Source organism: Euprymna scolopes, chromosome 37 (genome assembly GCF_053919585.1).
Source record: "Euprymna scolopes isolate OS-2025 chromosome 37, ASM5391958v1, whole genome shotgun sequence".
Lineage (NCBI taxonomy): Eukaryota > Metazoa > Mollusca > Cephalopoda > Sepiida > Sepiolidae > Euprymna > Euprymna scolopes.
In genome coordinates, this window is record NC_136518.1 from 53,844,080 (window position 1) to 53,865,907 (window position 21,828).

A 21,828-nucleotide genomic window follows, 5' to 3' on the forward strand; every position below is an offset into this window, starting at 1 on the left:
GTTTAGAAGTAATTGTATTATAGAAGTAACGACAGCTAAGAGAGAATATACTAAAATCACCAAAGTTAAGCAACGATTAGCCTGGTCAGTACTAGATGGGTGACCATTTGGGAATTGTAGGCACTGTATGTACCGCGCTGTGATGTAGAAATTTCCAGGTAGGTATCTGGGGACGCATTTAATCTGCTCTGTCTTGTGCCAGTCATTGCGCCGACTGAGATTAGCAGTTGTACCAAAAAAGTGGTTGGTTCTGCACAAGGCATTTACTACTATAAACAAGTTATATGTGTGGATTTCCGAACAAACTGTGTTGTGGTGGGAGAGTGCATAAGGCACTTTGTCTGTGTGCGTGTGTGAGTTCGTTTTCCCATGAACTCCGAAACGGCTGGGCCGATTTAAAATTATTTTTTACACAAATGTACTTTCTGTGAAATTTTTACTGAAAACGAAACACTTGCTTTTCAGCTCATATGATGAGGTCTCTTATGTCCGGCTCCATCTTTGACACAGAAAGGCGAATAGCGTTTCTAACATCAAGATGATTTCTGGATTTCATTTTAATGGTCGCCAAATAAGAAAATCTACATTCGTTAAGGTACGTTGTAGTGAATTGTATGCTGAGTAAAGGATACGCCCTCTGAACAGACAACCAGGCTCTTTCAGTCTTTGACAGACTGTGGATACTCACGTAGGGGTGCCTGCGCATGAAATTTTTGTGGTAGGAAGTGCGCAATCTACAACCACACCTCTCCATAGTCGACATTGTTAAATACCAGTGGCAACTGAAGTGTATGTACAGAACGACTGGAAACAAATGCTGAGATAAGCGGAGAGCACACACAGCACCTAGCATTCCAAAATGGTCACCCATCTGGTGCTAACCAGGCTCGTCAGATCACCAAAGTTAAGCAACATTGAACCTGGTTAGCACCAGATGGTTGACCATTTGAGAATTCTAGACGCTGTATGTGCTCTCCGCTTATCTCGGCATTTGTTTCCAGTCGTTCCGTACATACACTTCACTTGCCACTGGTATTTAACAATGTCGACTCAGGAGAGGTGTGGTTGGAGATTGCACGCCTCCTGCCACAAAAAATTTCATGCGCATGCACCCTTTCATGGGTATCCATAGTCTGTCAAAGACTGAAGAAGCGTGTTTATATATATATATATATATATATATATATATATACGTTTTTAAATTCTGTAAATTTTATTTTAAATTTCTGTAAAAGTCTGAGGAAGCTACAAACGGCAAAAAAAAAAAAAAACGGCCGGGTAGCTGAAACAATAATGTAACTTAACAGAAAGATATGGTAATAAAAAATAAAACGCATATTTGATCTACAACAGTATTGAGCACTTTCTTCAGTTTTTATTAATTACCATTTCTACTATATATATATATATATATATATATATATATATATATATATAAATCAAATAAGAGACATGTTACATTTAACACTTTAAAGCCAAATAACAACACAATTTTTTTTTTTAACCTTTATAAAATAAACGAATGTTTATTTTTAAAGAGAGATATATTTTGGAGATATACACTCCTTTTTCAATCTATATATAAAGGTTAAAAAAAAATTCGCGTTGTTATTTGGCTTTAAAGTGTTAAATGTAACACGTCTCTTATTTGATTTTCAAATTTCACTCAACGCCTTTAATGGATAAACCTACCCAGATATATATATATATATATATATATATATATTTATTCATTTATATTCATATTCAGTATGAAAGATGATAATGTCCGTGTGTATTCTTCTATGGATACTGAACTGCTATTCCTGTTGTGTTACAACTACACTGAGTTCAAACCATGAGTGACACATTGGCAGTGAATGAAGGTAGAGATTTTGATTTGAGAAAATTCTCTAAAATGTAAGGCTTAAGCTTAAAAAGCCTTAAGAAGAAATTAGACTTCATGGAATCTTGTTGAATTGGTGTCTAATAAAGTAATAATAATGTATCAAATTTAATGCAAATCTGAAATATTTACGTTTTCAAATGGGAATTCGTGTCCATATTATGCTTCCTAAACACAAGTCTTAAGCTTAAGACGTCTTAAAAGAAACTGAAATTCAAGGAATCTTACTTATTTAGTGTCTAATAACAGTAAAATGTGAAATATTTGAATTTATAATGGGAAGTTGTGCCCATATTATACTCTCTAGAAAGTCTTCAAAACTAAAAACTGAAAATTGCTGTGATTTCTTAAATGGTTATTTAATAAAACCCGGTGTTTATAAAATAGTGCTCAATACCAAGTAGAGCTGTATATATATATATATATATATATATATATATATATATATATATATATATATATATATATTTCCATGTTTCAGCTGCTATTTCTTTCAGAAAAGGAATCACAACTGAAACATGTATACACCTATGTAGGCAATAATGTTTGTATCAATATAGAAAATTATGCAATTAAATTCGACGTATGAGCTTCCGCCATAACTGTTAAGTTGTTCAGAAATCCACACAGATTATTTGCTTATAGTGGTGAAGGTTTTGTGTAGAACCAATCACACTTAATCCTTGTTGGTGCAGACGACTGCCAGAAGACAAAGCATACAGTACAATGCAGATTTTTACATCAGAATTACTGTTTCCTAGTCTTAATGAAGACTGGGAGTGTATCTCTCCCAGTGAATTAATGTGCTTCCAGATACCAACCTGGAGATTTCTACGACACGCGGTACATATAGCGCTTAGTCTTCTGAAATGGTCACCCATCTGGTACTGGCCAGGCTCATCGTTGCTTAACTTCGGTGATCTAGCAAGAATCCAGATGTCATCATGATTGTGCTATATATATATATATATATATATATATATATATATATATATATATATATATACATATATATATATACATACATATATATATACATATATATATACATATATATACACACACACACACACACACACACACACACACATATATATATATATATATATATATATATATATATATATATGAGATTTATTACTGTGAGTCCAGAATGTGTTTACATATTGTTTCCGCTAGGGGGATATTCTCAAAAGAAGAGGAAATATCCGAAGCTAGTTGGATATTTCCTCTTCTTTTGAGAATATCCCCCTAGCGGAAACAATATGTAAACTCATTCTGGACTCACAGTAATAAATTTCCTATATACTGCTCTGGCTACACATTGAGCACTCTAGTCCGGTTTTTCACCACTGATAAATATATATATATTGTTGCTCGGGATTGAATGATGATAGGCGAATGTTTCTCACTCCCACATTTTCATTGTCATCGAAATCGGTGAAATCGCCCATTTTTTTTTTCAATCAAATCGATTTTCTCTAGCTGGGGCCCCATCGCGGTGCACTGGGAAGAAAACTTCAACATATATCTCCGCAGTGACTTAGCTCACAGTAAATGGTAGTCAACATTACACAGTAGGAACCTACTACTGATTCTATAAAATTATTTATTATACATAATCGCCTTAATTTAAGTTCAAAATCAAAAAGTCAAACATCATGTTTCAATTGTGCTCTAAACAGAAATCTTCATTTTGAACGCCCCCCTGTCATATCAAAGAACCTACTGCTGATTTTATGTATCGGGTCTTTCGGCTTGTGTGCTAATAAAACTTCTCAAATGCACTTGTGATGTTAAGCTGTGTAAGGTGTTACCCTTGGTCAAAATAACCTATTCCGTCTTTCATTGGATTATTTCAATTATAATTATCGATACTCATTGAAGGCATTCCAATTCAAAAACTATCTAAGAACACTGGCAGACACATGAAGTATCTCCATGTGCAATTAAAAAATATCGGCTTAACCATTTTCGAGTCCATTGGAAACGAACTCACAGACACACAGATATATATATATATATATATATATATATATATATATATATATATATATATAATATTAGAGACAGAGGTATGTATCTATATACTATGGTATAAGGTTGCTTATTTAAATGTGTATCTTTAAAATAATGAGGGAGTAGGAGGAATTAAATCGCAGGCAAGGATATTAAAATTAATGGCGGTTGAATGTAAATATGTGATTAAGTCCTCAAAGAATTTGTCTTTCATGGACACATTCATTTGAATTTCGAAATCATTATTGATGGAACAAATCCCCAAAGAAATCGCAATGCAAAAATCATTAACTCGACCAGAAACAAATCAATTGTTTGCATATTTACATTTTCTTTTCATTTAAGAAAAAAAAATCTATCACTTCAAACAGAAAGCGTATATAAACGGCATATGTAGGCTATGTCTACATAGACATGTTGTCTTCCAGATCTGTCCTGATATTTCTACGAGAGCACCAGAAAGTACCTGACACCGGATGTGTAGTCTTCTGCCTATATAAGAGTCTTGTGACGGTGGCTAAGTGGTTAACGACACGGACCAAAAACCTGCTTGTTTTAAACGTGACCTCATGTGGCCGCACCGACAAGTCGCCGACTCCAAACGTTGTGTATCATGGCTTTCTCTTTCATCTCCATCTTCTAGTTCTGGCTGTGTCATCATTTTCTCACTAGCGACCGTCGATGGGGATGCACGGGTCCACAAGCAGAAAAATAAAACAAAACAAACACAGGAAAAACACAGACGCTGATACTTCACATATTTGTCGCTTGGATTCTGAGAGTGTGTTTCTAAGGTTCACATCTACGTCCTGTCAAGGCCGTGTCAGTCACTTGCCAGCAGTTTATCTCCTCATCTCCCTCGGGAACCTCTGAGCATATAATATATAATATCAATTTAAGAAATACAATGTTATTTAGGTCTGACTTTAAAAATCCGACACAATAGCTTTAACGGTCAGATATATATTAATGCCAAGTGATAAAGAAAGAGTAACTAGGCAGAATCAAATATCGATTTGAAAAATACAATGCTACTTAGGTCTGACTTTAAAATCTAACACAATAACTTTATATGTATATTAATACAAAGTGATAAATAATAAGTGACTAGGCAGAACCAAATATCGATTTGAGAAATGCAATGCTATTAAGAATTAACCAAGATAATTTTATATTTTATATAGAAGATAGACAGAAGAAAAGCTTTTTAAACTTGCAAACCATAATAGCATGTGTAGCCAGCCCCTCCTCACCGGCTGCAAGTTCAAATCTCACCAAGAGCTTTTTTCTTAATTATTTACAACTTGTCCTGCAGTTTCTCACGGAGATTGACAACGCAAATTGTTAAAAAAAAAAAAAAAAAATAAAGAAAAAAAAAGAAAAAAGAAAACGAAAAGTTGAGCTGTACAATGGTTTACTCAACTCGTGTCATCATCTTCGTATAGCCACAACAAGATGGAACAATAAAAGTTATCACCCTAAAGAAAACAACACTACATATTTATTTTAAAACTTTTATTGAAAAAAATCAATCCAGGTAACTTTATTATGTAGTAGAGCTGACATCTATTCAATGTAGCCGCCTTCAGCCTAAATCATCGACTCAATACGGGTCTAGAACTGAGAGCATGCATTTTCCACAAATGCCAGCGGAAGCTTGGTGAAGATTCGGCAGATAGTGGCGATCAGGCTGGCTGTGTTGTGGGAGGTCATGTTAATGATGTTCTCGACGTATGACCAAACGAAACAGTTCAAATAGTCCAGCGGGTTTAGGCCAGGAGAGGAGGCGGGCCAGTGAAAGAAGGGTACGAAGTCGTAGCACTCTTTCTGAAGCCAAGCCTAAGTCTCTTTGAATTCGTGGGCCAGCGCCGTGTTCAGGTACACTTTGGTGTTGACTTTCAAGCTGACTTCGAAGATGTGAGGTGGCATTGTTGAACATTGTGTCACTTTTAGACATGATAGAAGGCTTCTATCGCTCTTAGGATTTGTACATAAATGACCAACTAGTAGATGGTCTGCAACAAAAAAAAAAAAAAAACCAAAAAAACAAAAAAAAAAACGATTTTCATCAAACGGAAAGGGAATTACGTCGTCTTTTCTTGGCGACAATTTCATCGTTCCAATCCGTACATTTACTGCCAGCAGGGTAGAAAAGTGGCTGGTGGTGGCCTCAGATATTTATTTAAGGTAGGAATTTAAAGAGATAAAAAAATAATGTGGAAACTTTTTACATATCCACTAGTGTTGGGATGATTAATCGGTATCAGAATTGGGAATTGGAAAATCGGAACTTTTTGGGATATCGGAATCGGAAGAAAACTGCGTCAATTTATCCGCTGCCAAAATCGATTGTTTTTTTTTTGTCTTTGTTTACGACTTCATTTTCCATATCAGATACTAATGATAAAATTATAATTACTTATATATTTTGAACTACCAGAAAAATCTAAAATCTATGGCTCTCTCCTACCCACAAGTATACTTTTACATTACTGAAAAATATATATGTACATATTATGGTATTGACGGTGATCTGACGCCCCCCCGCCACTCCCCCCCCCCCAAATATAGCTTAATATTGAAATATTTTAAACGAATCGGAATTGGAATCTGTAATTATACTGGAATCAGAAATGTTAATAGGTAATTGTATCGGAATCAGGAAAAATATTGGAATCATCCCATAACTAATATCAACATATCAGTCAAACTTTCAAGACTAGCCACACATTACTTTATATATTAGGAGATTAGAAAGTGAATCTTTGGTTTACTTTCGATAGTCTTGTAACTCTCACTTCCCTTATTTTGTCCTTTAGTCCTCACATTCCATCAGCAATGTTTCTGGCAAAGGAGGAAGAATTGCTGTTTTCTGGGTCAAAATCTATTCCATCTAGCACTTATTGTTGGCAAGTCTTTGACCTTTTGAAGTAGTATTTTTTAGCTTTTTACATTAAGTGGTTTCATGCCGTGTCTGGAGCGATTTCTTTTTAAAAACATCTCTATATAAAGTTAGGTATGTGTATATGTTTATATATTTGCATGTATAGGATTCACCCCTAAACTAATCAGCCGATCAATATAAATTTTGCTGGGTGTCAGAGGTCAAAATATGGGCTATATTTAGTTTACATAATTTAATCTTATGTATAAATAACATAAAAAGAAAGTGGACGCCCTTTGTGAAAATTCAGATTGGTCTGATTTTGTGAAATTTTAACGAAAGGTATTAGACACCAATTGATAAATATTGTCCGAATTTCATTTTCTTTTGAGTATTTTAATATTTCAGATTTACATTAAATGTCATCCATAGTCATTATACATCAATTAGGTACGATTCATCTAATTTCAATTTCCTCTTAAGATCCCTTAAGCTTATGCCTTGAATTTGAAATGTTTTCTAGAAGCAAAATCATCTGAATTATTTTGATCAAAGTTGGAATAAGAAATATATATATATATATATATATATATATATATATATATATATATATATTTTTAAATTATAAATCACATTACTTAATATTGAATTAGCTCTAGGACATTTAACTATCGAGCTTATTATATATCTAAATTACAACGAGCATTTCCTGTATTTTAATTAAACTAGTAATTTCACTATTACATTAAAATACACTTAGCTCTTTAGACTATTATTCTAATCTCCTTTAAATTAAATTATATATATATATATATATATATATATATATATATATATATATATATATATATATATATATATTTAAATCCCCGAAACAGTGTTTCATGGTAAATAACTGATGATCCCTTAAAAAATAAATTATTAGTACTATAGTAAATTCGAGAGCGAGTTGATGCAGTGATTGCAGGTGATTAAATGACTTACTGAGTAGATGGTTTTCTAATGAATGATAAAAAAATATTTTTTTATATAGTTTTAAAGGTTAAAAACTTCAAAGACTATATATATATATATATATATACATATATATGTGTGTGTGTGTGTGTTTGTGTACGCGCGTGCGTTGGCAGCATGTTTCATAGATCAAAGTGTTGTCTCTGTTCTGATACGACACTTGTTTATTAAGTATATATAACGATGATCGTAGTCCTGCTTATTAAATATGTATAAACACAGTAATAAAAAATAAAATAAAATAAGCATCAAGTGCGCTTGAAAGCCAAATACAACGTAATAATTAGGAAAATAAACAAATATTATACTTGTAACGTTAAATTTACAACATGGCAAGGAAGAAGAAAAGGAAAAAAAAAGAAACAAAACAACACACTGAAGATGGAGTATACCTCTGAAATATATTTGTGATAAATTTCAAACAAGTAAAATATTTGTTTATTTTCCTAATATTACGTTGTGATTTGGCTTTCAAGTGCACTTGATGCGTATTTTTTAAATTCAAATTAAAACAACGTTTCTATACGAACTCACACCCTTGACGTTACAGTAATAAAAAGGTAACTGTTTAAAACATTGCTAATATGGAGTGAAATTCAAAATTTAACGGTTCTAAAAAAATTCTGCAAATGCAGAATTTAAAAAAATAAACGTGTTTATTTTTTTTTTAAATTCAAGTGCAGAATTAAAAAAAATAAACGTTTATTTATTTTTTAAATTCAAGTGCAGAATTAAAAAAAATAAACGTGTTTATTTATTTTTTTAAATTCAAGTGCAGAATTAAAAAAATAAATGTTTATTTATTTTTTTAAATTCAAATGCAGAATTAAAAAAAAATAAACATGTTTATTTATTAAAATTAAATTCGATATTTCGATTGATAACAAAATCTTCATCATTCTGTTATCAATCGAAATATGGAATTTAATTTCAATAAATAAAATGTTTATTTCTTGAAAAAATTCTACATTTGTTTTAGTCTTCAAAATCTTTAAATTTTGAATTTCATGTATAAACACACTTTTATTATTACTAATTACACGTACTAATCTCAATATCCTATTTTTGGATTGCCCTGTATCTAAATTCAAAACAAAGGGACATCATTGGCAAAATGAATAATAATGTCCGGCAATCTTTGCTATAAAATGTCTTATAACATATTGAACGATATCCTATTATAATAAGAAAGCTGTAATTAATATAAACTATTAATTATTGAGCTTATGTTAACTGCAGTATTGAAACATCTCATTATAAAAATTTTTCAGCTTCGAAATAGCTGTTTTTTTTTTTAGGTCATCAGAAATGATAATGATATACAGGGTGTCCATAAAGTCCGTGTGCAATTTTAAAATAAATTGTTCCAAAATCAAATCCTTTTTACATGTTATTTCTATTGCAATCACAAATAAAATTATAAATATTTTAAGGCGCACACGGACTTTATGGACACCCTGTATAAAAAAAAAAAAAAATAAATGGCTGAGGTAATTCTATGAATTTTATATGGATATTTAACGTGCTAAAATTTACTCACGCCTGACAGTATCCTATACAAGGCCACCATTCGCCTATGCATCAAGTAGTGTTACCATATCTGGGCTGGTGCATCTACCACTAATTTCTTCCTCCTAGACAGGACACTATCGAACAAGCTCCAGTGCTTATCACATTGCTACAATGTTGCATCCCTTTTTGTTTTGTTTTCTTTTAGCGTGGGAGTCACCACTTATCAAGGCCCAGAGGCTATTCGAGAGTAAGGGTTACTGCATATACAGTAGTCAATGGGGGCAATATCGTAGTAGTCGTTACTAGCGGAAATTTGGTAAATTGGATTACTTAAAGGGACGGCTAATCAAGGATTTGTTTACATTAAACTTGAAGATGACTAAATTGTAGTCAGCTGGAAAAAATATTAATTATTGAACTTATGTTAACTGTAGTATTGGTCCTGGATATGACCTAAAACTATATCCGATGGTGAGGCCCCACCTTATGGGCTTTGGGGAGTATGGAGCCACCCTTTAATTGCCATTGCTCCCAGGTCCACTCTGACCCGGAGTGGTAGTACCTGTTAGAGTCCCAAATATGGGTTAAATAGAATCTGACTTAAAAAAATATATACTCCATTAAAAATCGTTCCTCAAAATAACTACATTTGGCATTAAATAACCTGAAAAAGGTTGATATGCCGTAAAACAAAAACAACCAACCAACCAACTGTAGTATTGAAACATCTCATCATAGAAATTTTGCAAGGTAGCAATAGCTGTTTTTTTTTCTTCAGGTCATTAGAAATGATGATAATTTATATAAAATAAATTAATGGATGAAGTAATTCTATGATTTTTATATGAATATTTACCATATTAGAAAATCACTCACACCTGAGAGTGTCTTATACTTCTATAAAGCCACCATACTAGTGTTGGGACGATTCATCGGAATCAGAACCGATAATCAAGAAAATCGAAACATTTTATGGTATTGGAATCGAGAAAAAATTATGCCTATATTCTGATGCCAAAAACGATTCTTGTTAATTGCTTATAATTTGGTTTGTTTTTGTTTAAAACTTTATTTTTCATTACTTCTTCTAAAGAGAAAATGGTAAATGTTCATTGGTTTTAATCTACAGACAAAAGTAAAATCCATAGATCACTCGCACAAGTGTATTTTTTACGTTTGCGAAAATATATAACTTATGTCACGTGGGTTCTTACGGTAATCTAAAGAAAAAACAACTCCATAGCTGAATGTTTAGGGATTTTAAAAGAATCAGAATCAGAATTGGTAATTGTACTGGAATCGAGAATTTAAAACAGAATCGGTAATTGCATTGGAATCAGAATCAGTAATTGTATCGGAATCGAAATCGATAATTGTATCGGAATCTGAACCGACAATTGTATCGAAATTGGGAATTTAAATCAGAATCGGTAATAGTATCGGAATCAGAATTGGTAACTGCATCGGAATCAGAATCGGTAATTGTATCGAGACCAGAATCGGTAATTGTATCGGAATCAGAATTGATAATTGTATCGGAACCAGAATCGGTAATTGTATCGGAATCAGAATCGGTAATTGTATCGGAATCAGAATCGGTAATTGTATCGGAATCAGAATTGGTAATTGTATCGGAACCAGAATCGGTAATTGTATCGGAATCAAAATCGGTAATTGTATCGGAATCAGAATCGGTAATTGTATCGGAATCAGAATCGGTAATTGTATCGGAATCAGAATTGGTAATTGTATCGGAACCAGAATCGGTAATTGTATCGGAATCAAAATCGGTAATTGTATCGGAACCAGAATCGGTAATTGTATCGGAACCAGAATCGGTAATTGTATCGGAATCAGAATTGGTAATTGTATCGGAACCAGAATCGGTAATTGTATCGGAATCAGAATCGGTAATTGTATCGGAATCAGAATTGGTAATTTTATCGGAATCAGAATCGGTAACTATATCGGAATCAGAATCGGTAATTGTATCGGAACCAGAATCGGTAATTATATCGGAATCAGAATTGGTAACTATATCGGAATCAGAATCGGTAATTGTATCGGAATCAGAATCGGTAATTATATTGGAATCAGAATGGGTAATTGTATCGGAACCAGAATCGGTAATTGTATCGGAATCAGAATCGGTAATTGTATCGGAATCAGAATCGGTAATTGTATCGGAATCAGAATCGGTAATTTTATCGGAATCAGAATTGGCAATTGTATCGGAACCAGAATCGGTAATTGTATCGGAATCAGAACCGGTAATTGTATCAGAACCAGAATCGGTAATTGTATCGGAATCAGAATCAGTAATTATATTGGAATCAGAATCGGTAATTGTATAGGAATCAGAATCGGTAACTATATCGGAATCAGAATCGGTAATTGTATCAGACCCAGAATCGATAATTATATCGGAATTAGAATCGGTAATTGTATCGGAATCTGAACCGACAATTGTATCGGAATCAGAATCGGTAATTATATCGGAACCAGAATCGGTAATTATATCGGAATCAGAGTCGGTAATTATATTTGAATCAGAATTAGTAATTGTATCGAAATCGGGAATTTAAAACAGAACCGGTAATTGCATCAGAATCAGAATCAGTAATTGTATCGGAATCAGGAGTTTAAATTGGAATCGTTAATTGTATCGCAATCAGGAATTTAAATCGGAATCGGTAATTGTATCAGAATCGGGAGAATTTTTGGAATCCTCCCATCACTAATTTTTACCATATCTGTGCTGATGAAACTTTCACTTGTCTCTCATAGATAGGATCCAAAAAACGAGAGTTTCCAATCTAATACATCTCACACTATTGACCAAGCTGTTTTGCAAGTACTTTAAATGGAATGTGCTCTGATGAATTCATAGCACTTGTATCCTCTTGAAGTACTTACGATTGACTAACCTGGCAAGCAGCAAAATCCCACCCCTTCACTGTTGTGGTTCCTAGATTTACTTTAATAGTTTCTTCTCTCAAACTGCTGGACTTATGAATTCCCTCCCTGTTTCTTGCTTCGCTGACTGTATTGACATGCAGAAATTTAAATGTAATGTGAGCAAACATCTCGCTGCTCAACTCCCCACATACTCCCCTGTAGACGTGATCCCAATTAGTAGCCCCTCATGTCTAAGTGGTAATACACCTTGCTTGATGCAAAAAGAGTTTAAAAATATGATAACTAGAGTGAACACAGGCAGAACATAATTTTTTCCTCCTCATTTTTGACATAGGATGTAAATTAGCCATTCTTATAAAATTGAAACAAAAAAAAAAGAAAAAAGCAAAACAGATGTCTGTTTACCTTTTCAAATTTGTTCCATCAAATTCTTTAATCATTTATATTTGAAATTTTAATATAATTAATATACAGACTGTCTAAAAAGTCACTGAAGGGTTTTGAACTTAAATAGATTCTTTATTTTTGAAGATATCTTTCTGTAATTTTGACACAATCTGACTAAGACATTGGGAAATTCATAAAAAAATGCCAAAATTCAAACAATCTTTAATTATGAAAAAAAAATGTCTTTTAAATGTTTCCCATTTTCAGCTTCACATATTTGTGCTCTTTCCAAAACATTATTCATGATAGATTGCAGGATCTCTGGATTGCGATTTAACTCCCTTATTTCGTTCCTGATGTTTTCCTTCAATTCTTGCAGGGTTTGGGGCTTGTTAACAAAGACTCTTTCTTTAAGATATTCCCACAAGAAAAAATGGTGTGACTTGGGCTATCTCTTACATTAAAATGCCGTCAATAAGCTCTTTGGGTCAAAACTATTGATCCCTGATTTTAGTAAAAAATTTCATAACTTGCATGCGTTATTCAATACTATAATTATTCAAAATTAATTTCCAAAATATTATCTATAAAATATTATCTATAAAATATTATCTATAAAATATTATCTATAAAATATCTGAAATAGCGAAAATAACTAAACATTAATGATAAAATGACAAAAAATTCAACCCTTCAGCGACTTTTTGGACAGCCTATATTTTGAGTATTTCGAATGGTATCTTAATAATACGCTAATAATAAGCTAATAGCTATAACATATTAATCGTTGAGCTTATATTCAACTTCGGTATTGAAATATCCCATTAGAAGAATTATATTGCCTGGCAATCTTTAACATACGAGGGGCGTTCAATAAATAATACCTCTGACCCATTTTTGATAGCAGTAGAGCAACAAAACTTGCCACAGTTATTAGTCTTTTTCTACATAAGAGCCACCCAGATTTAGACTTTTCTCTCATCGTTTAATGCAGCTCTGGAGAGCGTTTTTAATGTTTTATTTTTAAGACCACCTCAGGTTGGTCCTCCAACTATGATGTGATTTCAGAAATCAATACTGCATCATCTGGGAAACGTTTTCCTCGTCTAGCTGAAACCACTGTCAACAATTTTCCCCACTCTTTATCTGTGCCTAAACCAAAATGTAGATTCCATGAACAAAGCTTCTTAGAATTACACGCCTGAGAAACTCTCTCCTGTTTGCCTGTTTCCCAGTCTTTAAGTCCAACGTGACCAAATTCTTGATGAACCGTCCCTTTAAGTAATCCAATTTACCAAATTTCCACTACTAACGATTACTACAATCTTGCCCCATTGACTACTGTACACTCAGTAGCCCTTATCCTCGAGCGGCCTCCAAGCCTTGATAAGTGGTGACCTCATGTAAAAAAACCAAAACAAAATAAAAACCAACTTCATGATTGGGAAAAGTGAAAGTTAGGGAGTGCAATACCGAAAGAATAAGGGACTCTTGCTTCTGATCTGGCGACATGCGCATTATGAACCAGAGTTATCTTGCAGAGAAGGGGACACGTTTGTTGATCTTGTCCCGCTTCTTGATTTTGATAGCTTCTCTTAATTTCCTCAAAATCAAAGAATAATAGACTCCTGTAATTATAATACCACTTGCTAGGAAATCTGTTATTATTACTCTGTCCTGGTTCCAGAAGACCGTGAGCATGATGTTGCCAGCAGAGAGCTGCATCTTTGGAGGTAGTAACCCCAAGCGCTTCTACTCCATTGATTAGGATTTGATCTCTAGATCATAGTAATAGATCCAGGTTTCATGGTGTGTAATCAGTGTTGTGAAGACCCTTGACTCATTTTCTTGACACCTTTCCAAATTCATCTTTGAACACGAGACGTTCAATGAGTAATACCACTGATTCACTTCTCATAGCAGTAGACCAACGAAACATGGCACAGTTATTAGTCTTTCTCTACATAAGAAAACATACAACTGCAAAGTTACATATTTCTCTCATCTTTTAATGCATGTTTGATGACCGGTTTTTATAGTATACCCCAGGTTGGTCCTCCAATCAGAATATGACTTCGGAAATTATGGATGCATCATCTAAGGGTTGCTTTCCTTTCATAAACAACTTCATGACCGAGAAGAGGTGAAAATCACAAGGTCATGAGGGTAGGAGGGGGAATTAATAGGTTTTGAATATTTCGAATGATACCATAATAATATAGGATAGCTCTTATTGATATACCATATTAATTATTGAGCTTATGTTTTACTTCGGTATTAAAATATCCCAATAAAAGCATTATATTGTCTGGCAGTCTATATAAATAAAACCGTATATATATATATATATATATATATATATATATATATATATATATATATATATATATATATTGGAATTTTTTCCTTTTTTCTTTGTACACATTTTTGTGAATTTTTCCATGGATTTCTGCCTTTGGATTATTATGGACCATCTTCTTCCAATTACGGGATTTCCTTGTATTTTACTTGTGCAAATGGAAATTCAATTAAAATTGAAGTTATACATTTGGATTTTACCGTCACCGGATTATTTATCTTCCACCAGACTATCCATTCATGTGTAATCACCTTTTTCTTCACCATATTCCCTCTGCTTCACCTTTTTGTTTTCAAGTAAGATCTTTGACTTACTTGTTGTTTTATCAAATACTTTTGCATGCAAAATCCGATCCCGCATTTTGCTAATTCCTACCCTCTGATGAGAAGGAAAGTATTTCTTCGAAACTCCGCGGATTAAGGACTATCCACTTATCTAGTGTTTCCTTTTCAGATAAAATATGTTTTTTAACTCATTTCAAAGTGTTTTTTAACATGTTTTATTAACTGTTTGCTAGTATATATATATATATATATATATATATATATATATATATATATATATATGTGTGTGTGTGTGTGTGTGTGTGTGTGTGTGTGTCCTTGTGTAAATATTTAATTGATTGGAATAGTAATCATACACCAAGGATAACGAGTAAAAATGCGTACAGAAATATGTCGGCAAGTTGAAATACAAACTGTTCATTTTAATTTACTGACATATTTATGTTAGTTTTACGCATGTGCAAATTCAATCATAGCTAGAAGTGGTTTAATTTTTAAATCTTTTCTTTATCTATCTGCCATGTTAGCTCAAACGATAGGGAACGCTGAAGCGCTAAATGTTTTGGTTTCGATTCTCGCTGATGACAGCCAAGTCATTTTTAAAAAACTTTTAAAATCGCTACTCGAATACAAGTATACATTTTGCTCATTAGGATTGGCCCAGCCCCAACTGTGAAGGTGATCTACGGGGCACAACTTCGTGTTGCATACACTTGAGATGTAAACATTCGCTGTGACAAACATGTGCTTGACATGCAGGTTCAGGAAGGTATCTTGAAGCAAGTTCCTGGTGCACCGTTACGTGGAGAACTACATTGTTGCCTACCCACCAGGCAAGTTTATTCGAGGGTGCATCTACCTCTGTAAATTAAACACGCCCTAGATACCAATTCGGAAATTTCTACAATTCAGCACAGAACATACAGCAGCTAGCCTTTCCAAATGTTCACCCATCTGGTACTTCCCAAGCTCATAATTGCCTTAACTTTAGTGATCTGCCAGGACACTATATATACAAATGTAGGAATGTAGGTAAATTTGGGTATATATATATATATATATATATAATATTCAATAGAAAATTGGCTCTGTGATAATACAGAGTGGAATGCCAAAATTGTTACCCTAGAAAAGACGACATAATTCCATTTCCATTTGAAGAAAACCAGTTTTCTTTTTACGTTGCAGATCATTTACTAGTTGTTCAGTTATGTACAAATCCTAAAAGCAAGAGGAGCCTTCTATCATGTCTAAAAGTGACACAATGTCCAATGAGCGAGATAGGAGATGCGCCACTGTACAACTCTCTACAGATCCAAGTTATGACAACAGGACCATTGCCAGCACCCTCAAAATGCATCACTGGATTACCACGAATAACAGAGACGTGCCCAGGATTAGGGAAAAAAAAAGTTTCTGGCCACGGTTATGGTCTTTGGTGTGGCTCAAGCAAGGGCCACCACATGCCACCTCACATCTTTGAAGTCATCTTGAAAGTCAACACCAAAGTGTACGTGGATGCGCTGAAGAATGTGCTGATCTCCTGATGTAATCAGGTGGCCGCTGGCAGATCCTGGGTGTGGCACCAGGACTCGGCGCCGACCCACAAGTTCAAAGAGTCTCAGGCTTTGTTTCAGAAAGAGTTCTACAACTTTGTACTCTTCTCTCACTGGCCCTTTCCTCTCCCGACCTGAATCTGCTGGGCTACTTCATTTAGTCATTCGTTGAGAAACTCACCAAAATGATCTCCCACAACACCAAAGCTTGCTTGATCGCTGCCATCCACCGAGTATTCGCCAAACTCCTGCTGGCGCTTGTGAAAAAGGCATGCTTCCAGTTTCGGATCCGTATTTAGGCTGTGATTGAGTCAAGTTACCCGAGTTGATTTTTTCAATAAAAGTTTTTAAATAAAAGTGTAGTGTTCTTTTTTTAGAGGCGACACTTTTATCGTTCCACCCCGTAAATACGAAATCTGCATAAATTCAAATAAAGTTAGGCGTATTTTATAACCCCCTTCCGCCCTCTTTAATATAAAATTGAAAAAAAAAAAACAAAACAAAAAAAATCCAAAAAACAAAACAAAACAAAACAAAACAAAAAAAAACAAAACAAAACTCTGTTTACCTTCTGATATTCTTCCATCATTGCTTTATATTTTTCTGGTAAATTATTCACTCTGTTCATCATGATTCTCCAAACCAAGTAATTTGCCAAAAGTCTAAAAAAAAAAAAAAAAAAAAAAAAATCAAAGAAGTATTTTTTTTAAAGAATCCAAATTCATAAGAAATCAATCAACATTCTGAAATAATATTATTGATGAACCAGTAAAAATAAATACAAAAATAATACATGCGCCCAAATTAGGTTCAATCACAATCTGTTCACTAAATTTAAAGGCAAAGTTGGTCGTAAACTGCCTAGCAAGCAAAATCAGAATTAATCGCAAATATAACAAGAAAAAAAAAATTCCTTCCCTAATAAAAAAAAAAAAAAAAGACAGCTTTTTATTCAGAAGTTTTTCATTAGACACTCAGCAAGAGAATAAAAAAAAGGGAGAAAAATGAACCAGCCTGGGTGTGAAAACAATGATCCATGCATGGGCAAATAGTGGCTTTGTAGTGATTCAGGATAGTGTCAGGTGTGAGTTTTTTTCTAGCATGGTAGAGGGAGCCCATCTTATTTGCAGCAGCCTTGGTCTTCAATGTATTTGTTTCAATTCATATTAACTGCTCTATCATTAATTTTATGGTAGGTGCTCGACTGAGCTTCACTCTCTTTTCCCTCCCCTGTAAAATCTTTGCAACAAGTACTCGTCTAGTTATAACAATTATCAAAAATTTCCCTCCCTTTCTATCTGTGCCTAGGACCAGACGAAAGTTTCTTTCTTGAAACTGTCCGTTTGTGGAATACAATACCGTGGAACTGCTTTCCAGTTGACTATAACATGGCGGTTGTTGCAATATTTTTGATTCATAATGGGGTATGATCTCACACAGTCGGGCGATTCTATTTATAAACGATGCTGCTAGGAGCTGACGAATCGAATTAATTCACGTTCTGCTACCAAAAAAAAAAAAAAAGAAACCAGAGTTGCTCCATAAATGTTAAACCTTTTCTGTAGCAATTTCGCATGTTTTTTCCAAGAATCTTTTGCTCTGTGGAACTGTCTACTGCAAACCAGTCACCTCTCAGGACTTGTGTAGAACAACGAACCATCGGAAACTGTTCTGAAACTAAACATGGCTTACACTTCTAGAGGTTATGGGCCCAGCGTGCGTCTTTATTTCGATGGATCCGAATCAAAATTCGAATTGTGGCAAGTTAAATTTCTAGGATATCTATGAATCCAAAAGCTACACAAAGTACTACAAACACAACCTGAAAACAGAAACGACCCCGATTTCATTGAAAAGAACGCAACTGTCTTTGCTGAATTAATTCAGTGTTTAGATGACCGAAGTCTATCACTAGTAATGAGAGAAGCCCTGGACGACGGCTGCAAAGCATTAAACATATTGAGAGAGCATTAACTATCGAAAGGAAAACCCAAAATTATTTCTTTATTCACTGAACTGACTTCTGTAAAACGAATGGAAGCCGAAACTATTACTGATTATATTATAAGAGCCGAAACAACTGCAAATTCTTAAAAAATGTCTGGTGAAGTTATAAGTGACAGTCTGTTAATTTCCATGGTCCTTAAGGGATTACCGAGTGATTTCAAGCCATTTACTACCGTGATAACCCAGAAAGAAAAACCCATGACTTTTAGCCAATTCAAGGTAGCACTCAGAAGTTACGAGGAAACTGAAAAAATGATCACAGAAAAAAAAAAACGAATCTACAAATATCATGAAATTTAAAAATACACACATTAAAACACCAAAATTAAATTATACCCATGCCAGGAATAAAAACCGCAACTTTGCCAAAAACAATTTTTCTCCTAAGAAAAGTACAAAAATTATTTGCTATAATTGTGGACGACCCAATCACAAGAGTTTCCAATGTAGATACAGGACTCAAAATGGCGACTCCATTAAAAATGTGGAGAGCTCTGTTAGCAAATATGCATTTTTATTTTCGTGTACGTTCACTGCTTCAACAAACAATAATAATTTTCTTGTCGATTGTGGGGCCACGGCACATGTGATTACAAAGGAATCTGATTTTATAAATTTTGATCCCAACTTTAAGCCACAAAATCATTTTGTAGAACTAGCTGACGGGAGTCGAGTCAATGATATCGTCTCGCTAAGGAACAATAAAGGTGAACTATGTTTCTGTATTTTAGAAAACGCTCTTCTAATCCCAAAAATTAAACAAAATATATTTTCTGTACAAGCTGCCTCTAAACAAGGTGCAAATATAAACTTTAGCCCCAATAAATCAAAACTGGTATACCCGAATGGAACTGTATTCGACATTAAAGAAAATGGAAGACTATATTATTTAAATAGCGTAGTCCCATCGAAAGCCGCCTGCCATGATCTACAGACATGGTATAAAATTTTTGGACATGGCAATATTCCTGATACCAAAAAGTTGCCGACTGTAATTGATGGAATGAAAATACAAACATCAAAAAAATTCAACTGCGACATCTGTACGCAGGGGAAAATGACAAACTATCAAAGCAAGATATCAGACAAGAAGGCCAAAAAAATCCTATCAATGGTGCATTGTGACTTGAACGGTCCCGTGGAACCGATGGTCAGAGAACATTATAGATATGTGTTGAATTTCGTAAGTGACCACTTATGTTTAATAATGGTTTACTTTTTAAAGAACAAATCTGATACCCTGCTAGCAACTAAAAACTATTTAGCCAACATGGCTTACACTTCTAGAGCCGTTTTCAAGTCTTATGTAAATAGGTTCTTGTTTAGCCGTCCTTTAATATAATTAAACCATCCCAAGTTCAACCATTACTGATCATCGTGGTTACGTATTACTATCTACCTAACGCTTATTAACCGTTATCCTTTGGAGCTTGATAAGTGGTGACCCCCCCCAAGGAAGAACAAATGTTTAACTGAGGAGTTTGAACAATGAGCTATCAAGTAAAGTGTTATTAGTCATGACAATCGGTGGTTGGGACGGTTTCTTGTAATTGTTATACTGTTGTATAAGAGACCCCGGTAGGTACGAGGCTAAACAATAAATTTGGCCAGAAAACGTAACCAAGGGTCACGTGCGGAATCTATGTATGGTCAAAGACGGCAAACAACAAAGTCGGTCACAAGTCTGGGAGATCCCGGGAGATGACGTCAAAGCGAGTGACCACATTCTTGCGAAACAATGTGATGGAATGTCGGATCTTCATTCTAGACCACATAAAAAGGGACATACAGCGAGAGACAGGGACAACGACAACGAATGCGGAGCAACACAGTTTTCTATACACCAACCAACCAACCCCGTCATGCGAAATCAAATTTGTCAGTTTGTCATTAAAAACTTAAATGTACAGAAATAAACAACAAATATTTTTTATAATCAAGCTGAGTGTGTTCTCTATTCCACTGCCGAGTGTTTACGTATTTAAAAAATTTGATAGACTAAAACGAAATTGACGACTCGGCCACCACCACCACCACCACCACCACCACCACAACCACCACCACCACCACCACCACCACCACCATCATCATCATCATCATCATCATCATCATCATCATCGTGAAATGTAACAACACAGATTCACTTTTAATGGCATTTCATTAATTGAGACAAAGTCTTTATGTGATGAACACCTTTCCTTGCACTCGGCGAAATGATGGCAACCAGTATATTTATCCACACAACATCTCTATGTGATTGCCAATGAAGGCTAAAAAGCGATTCATCGGCCCTTTTGCTTTTCTTTTGAAAACTGTATTCTCATAAAATATATATAGCTAGCTTAAGGGAGCGGCCTTCCCAGGTCGTAAAATACGCTTAAATATATTTTAATTCATGCAGATTTTGTATTTATTATTACAGAGCCAAAATGCTCTATTGAATATTATATTGTACCTGATATAAATTAGTGATTTCAAAAATTAAAAAAAAAACGACTTGGGTGCCATCAGCTAGAATTGAGACCAAAATATATAGCGCACCAGCGTAGCCATCGGGAGATTGGCATGAAAGATTTAATATCAAATCCGTTTAAGAAATGAATTAAATTTGAGCATGCGCAGAAAGAAGTATAAATATGTCAGAAAGTTGAAATGAACATTTTGCATTTCAACTTCCCTTTACGCATAATTCATTCATCCAAACAAAGATTTTTATAAACCATCCTTGGTGTTACTGTTGCCTCTTAATTTCAGTGTTTTGTAACCAGTGGTTAAAGAGTTTATCAGTTTTTTGTTTTTTTTTACATGGGGGTCACCACTTATCAAGGCCCGAAGGCCACTCAGGGATAAGGGTTATTGCGTGTACAGTAATCAATGAGATAGTATTGTAGTAATCATTAGTATTGGGGGGTTTGATAGAGTGTCTTACTTAAGGGGGCGGTTTTTCATGAGTTTGTCTGTGTTGGACTTGAAGACGTCCAAGTTGTAGTCAGGTGGGAAAC

At 34.2% G+C, this 21,828-nt stretch overlaps 1 protein-coding gene across 1 annotated transcript in view; it reads right to left on the reverse strand.

Annotated features, from left to right (window-relative positions):
* LOC145261199 (neprilysin-1-like) overlaps positions 1–21,828 on the reverse strand; it is a 1,350,287-nt gene that overhangs the window by 138,326 nt on the left and 1,190,133 nt on the right. The window contains exon 10 of the mRNA XM_080119525.1: positions 17,388–17,481. Coding sequence (XP_079975651.1) covers positions 17,388–17,481 — 94 coding nt within the window. The remainder of the gene's footprint in view (positions 1–17,387; positions 17,482–21,828) is intronic.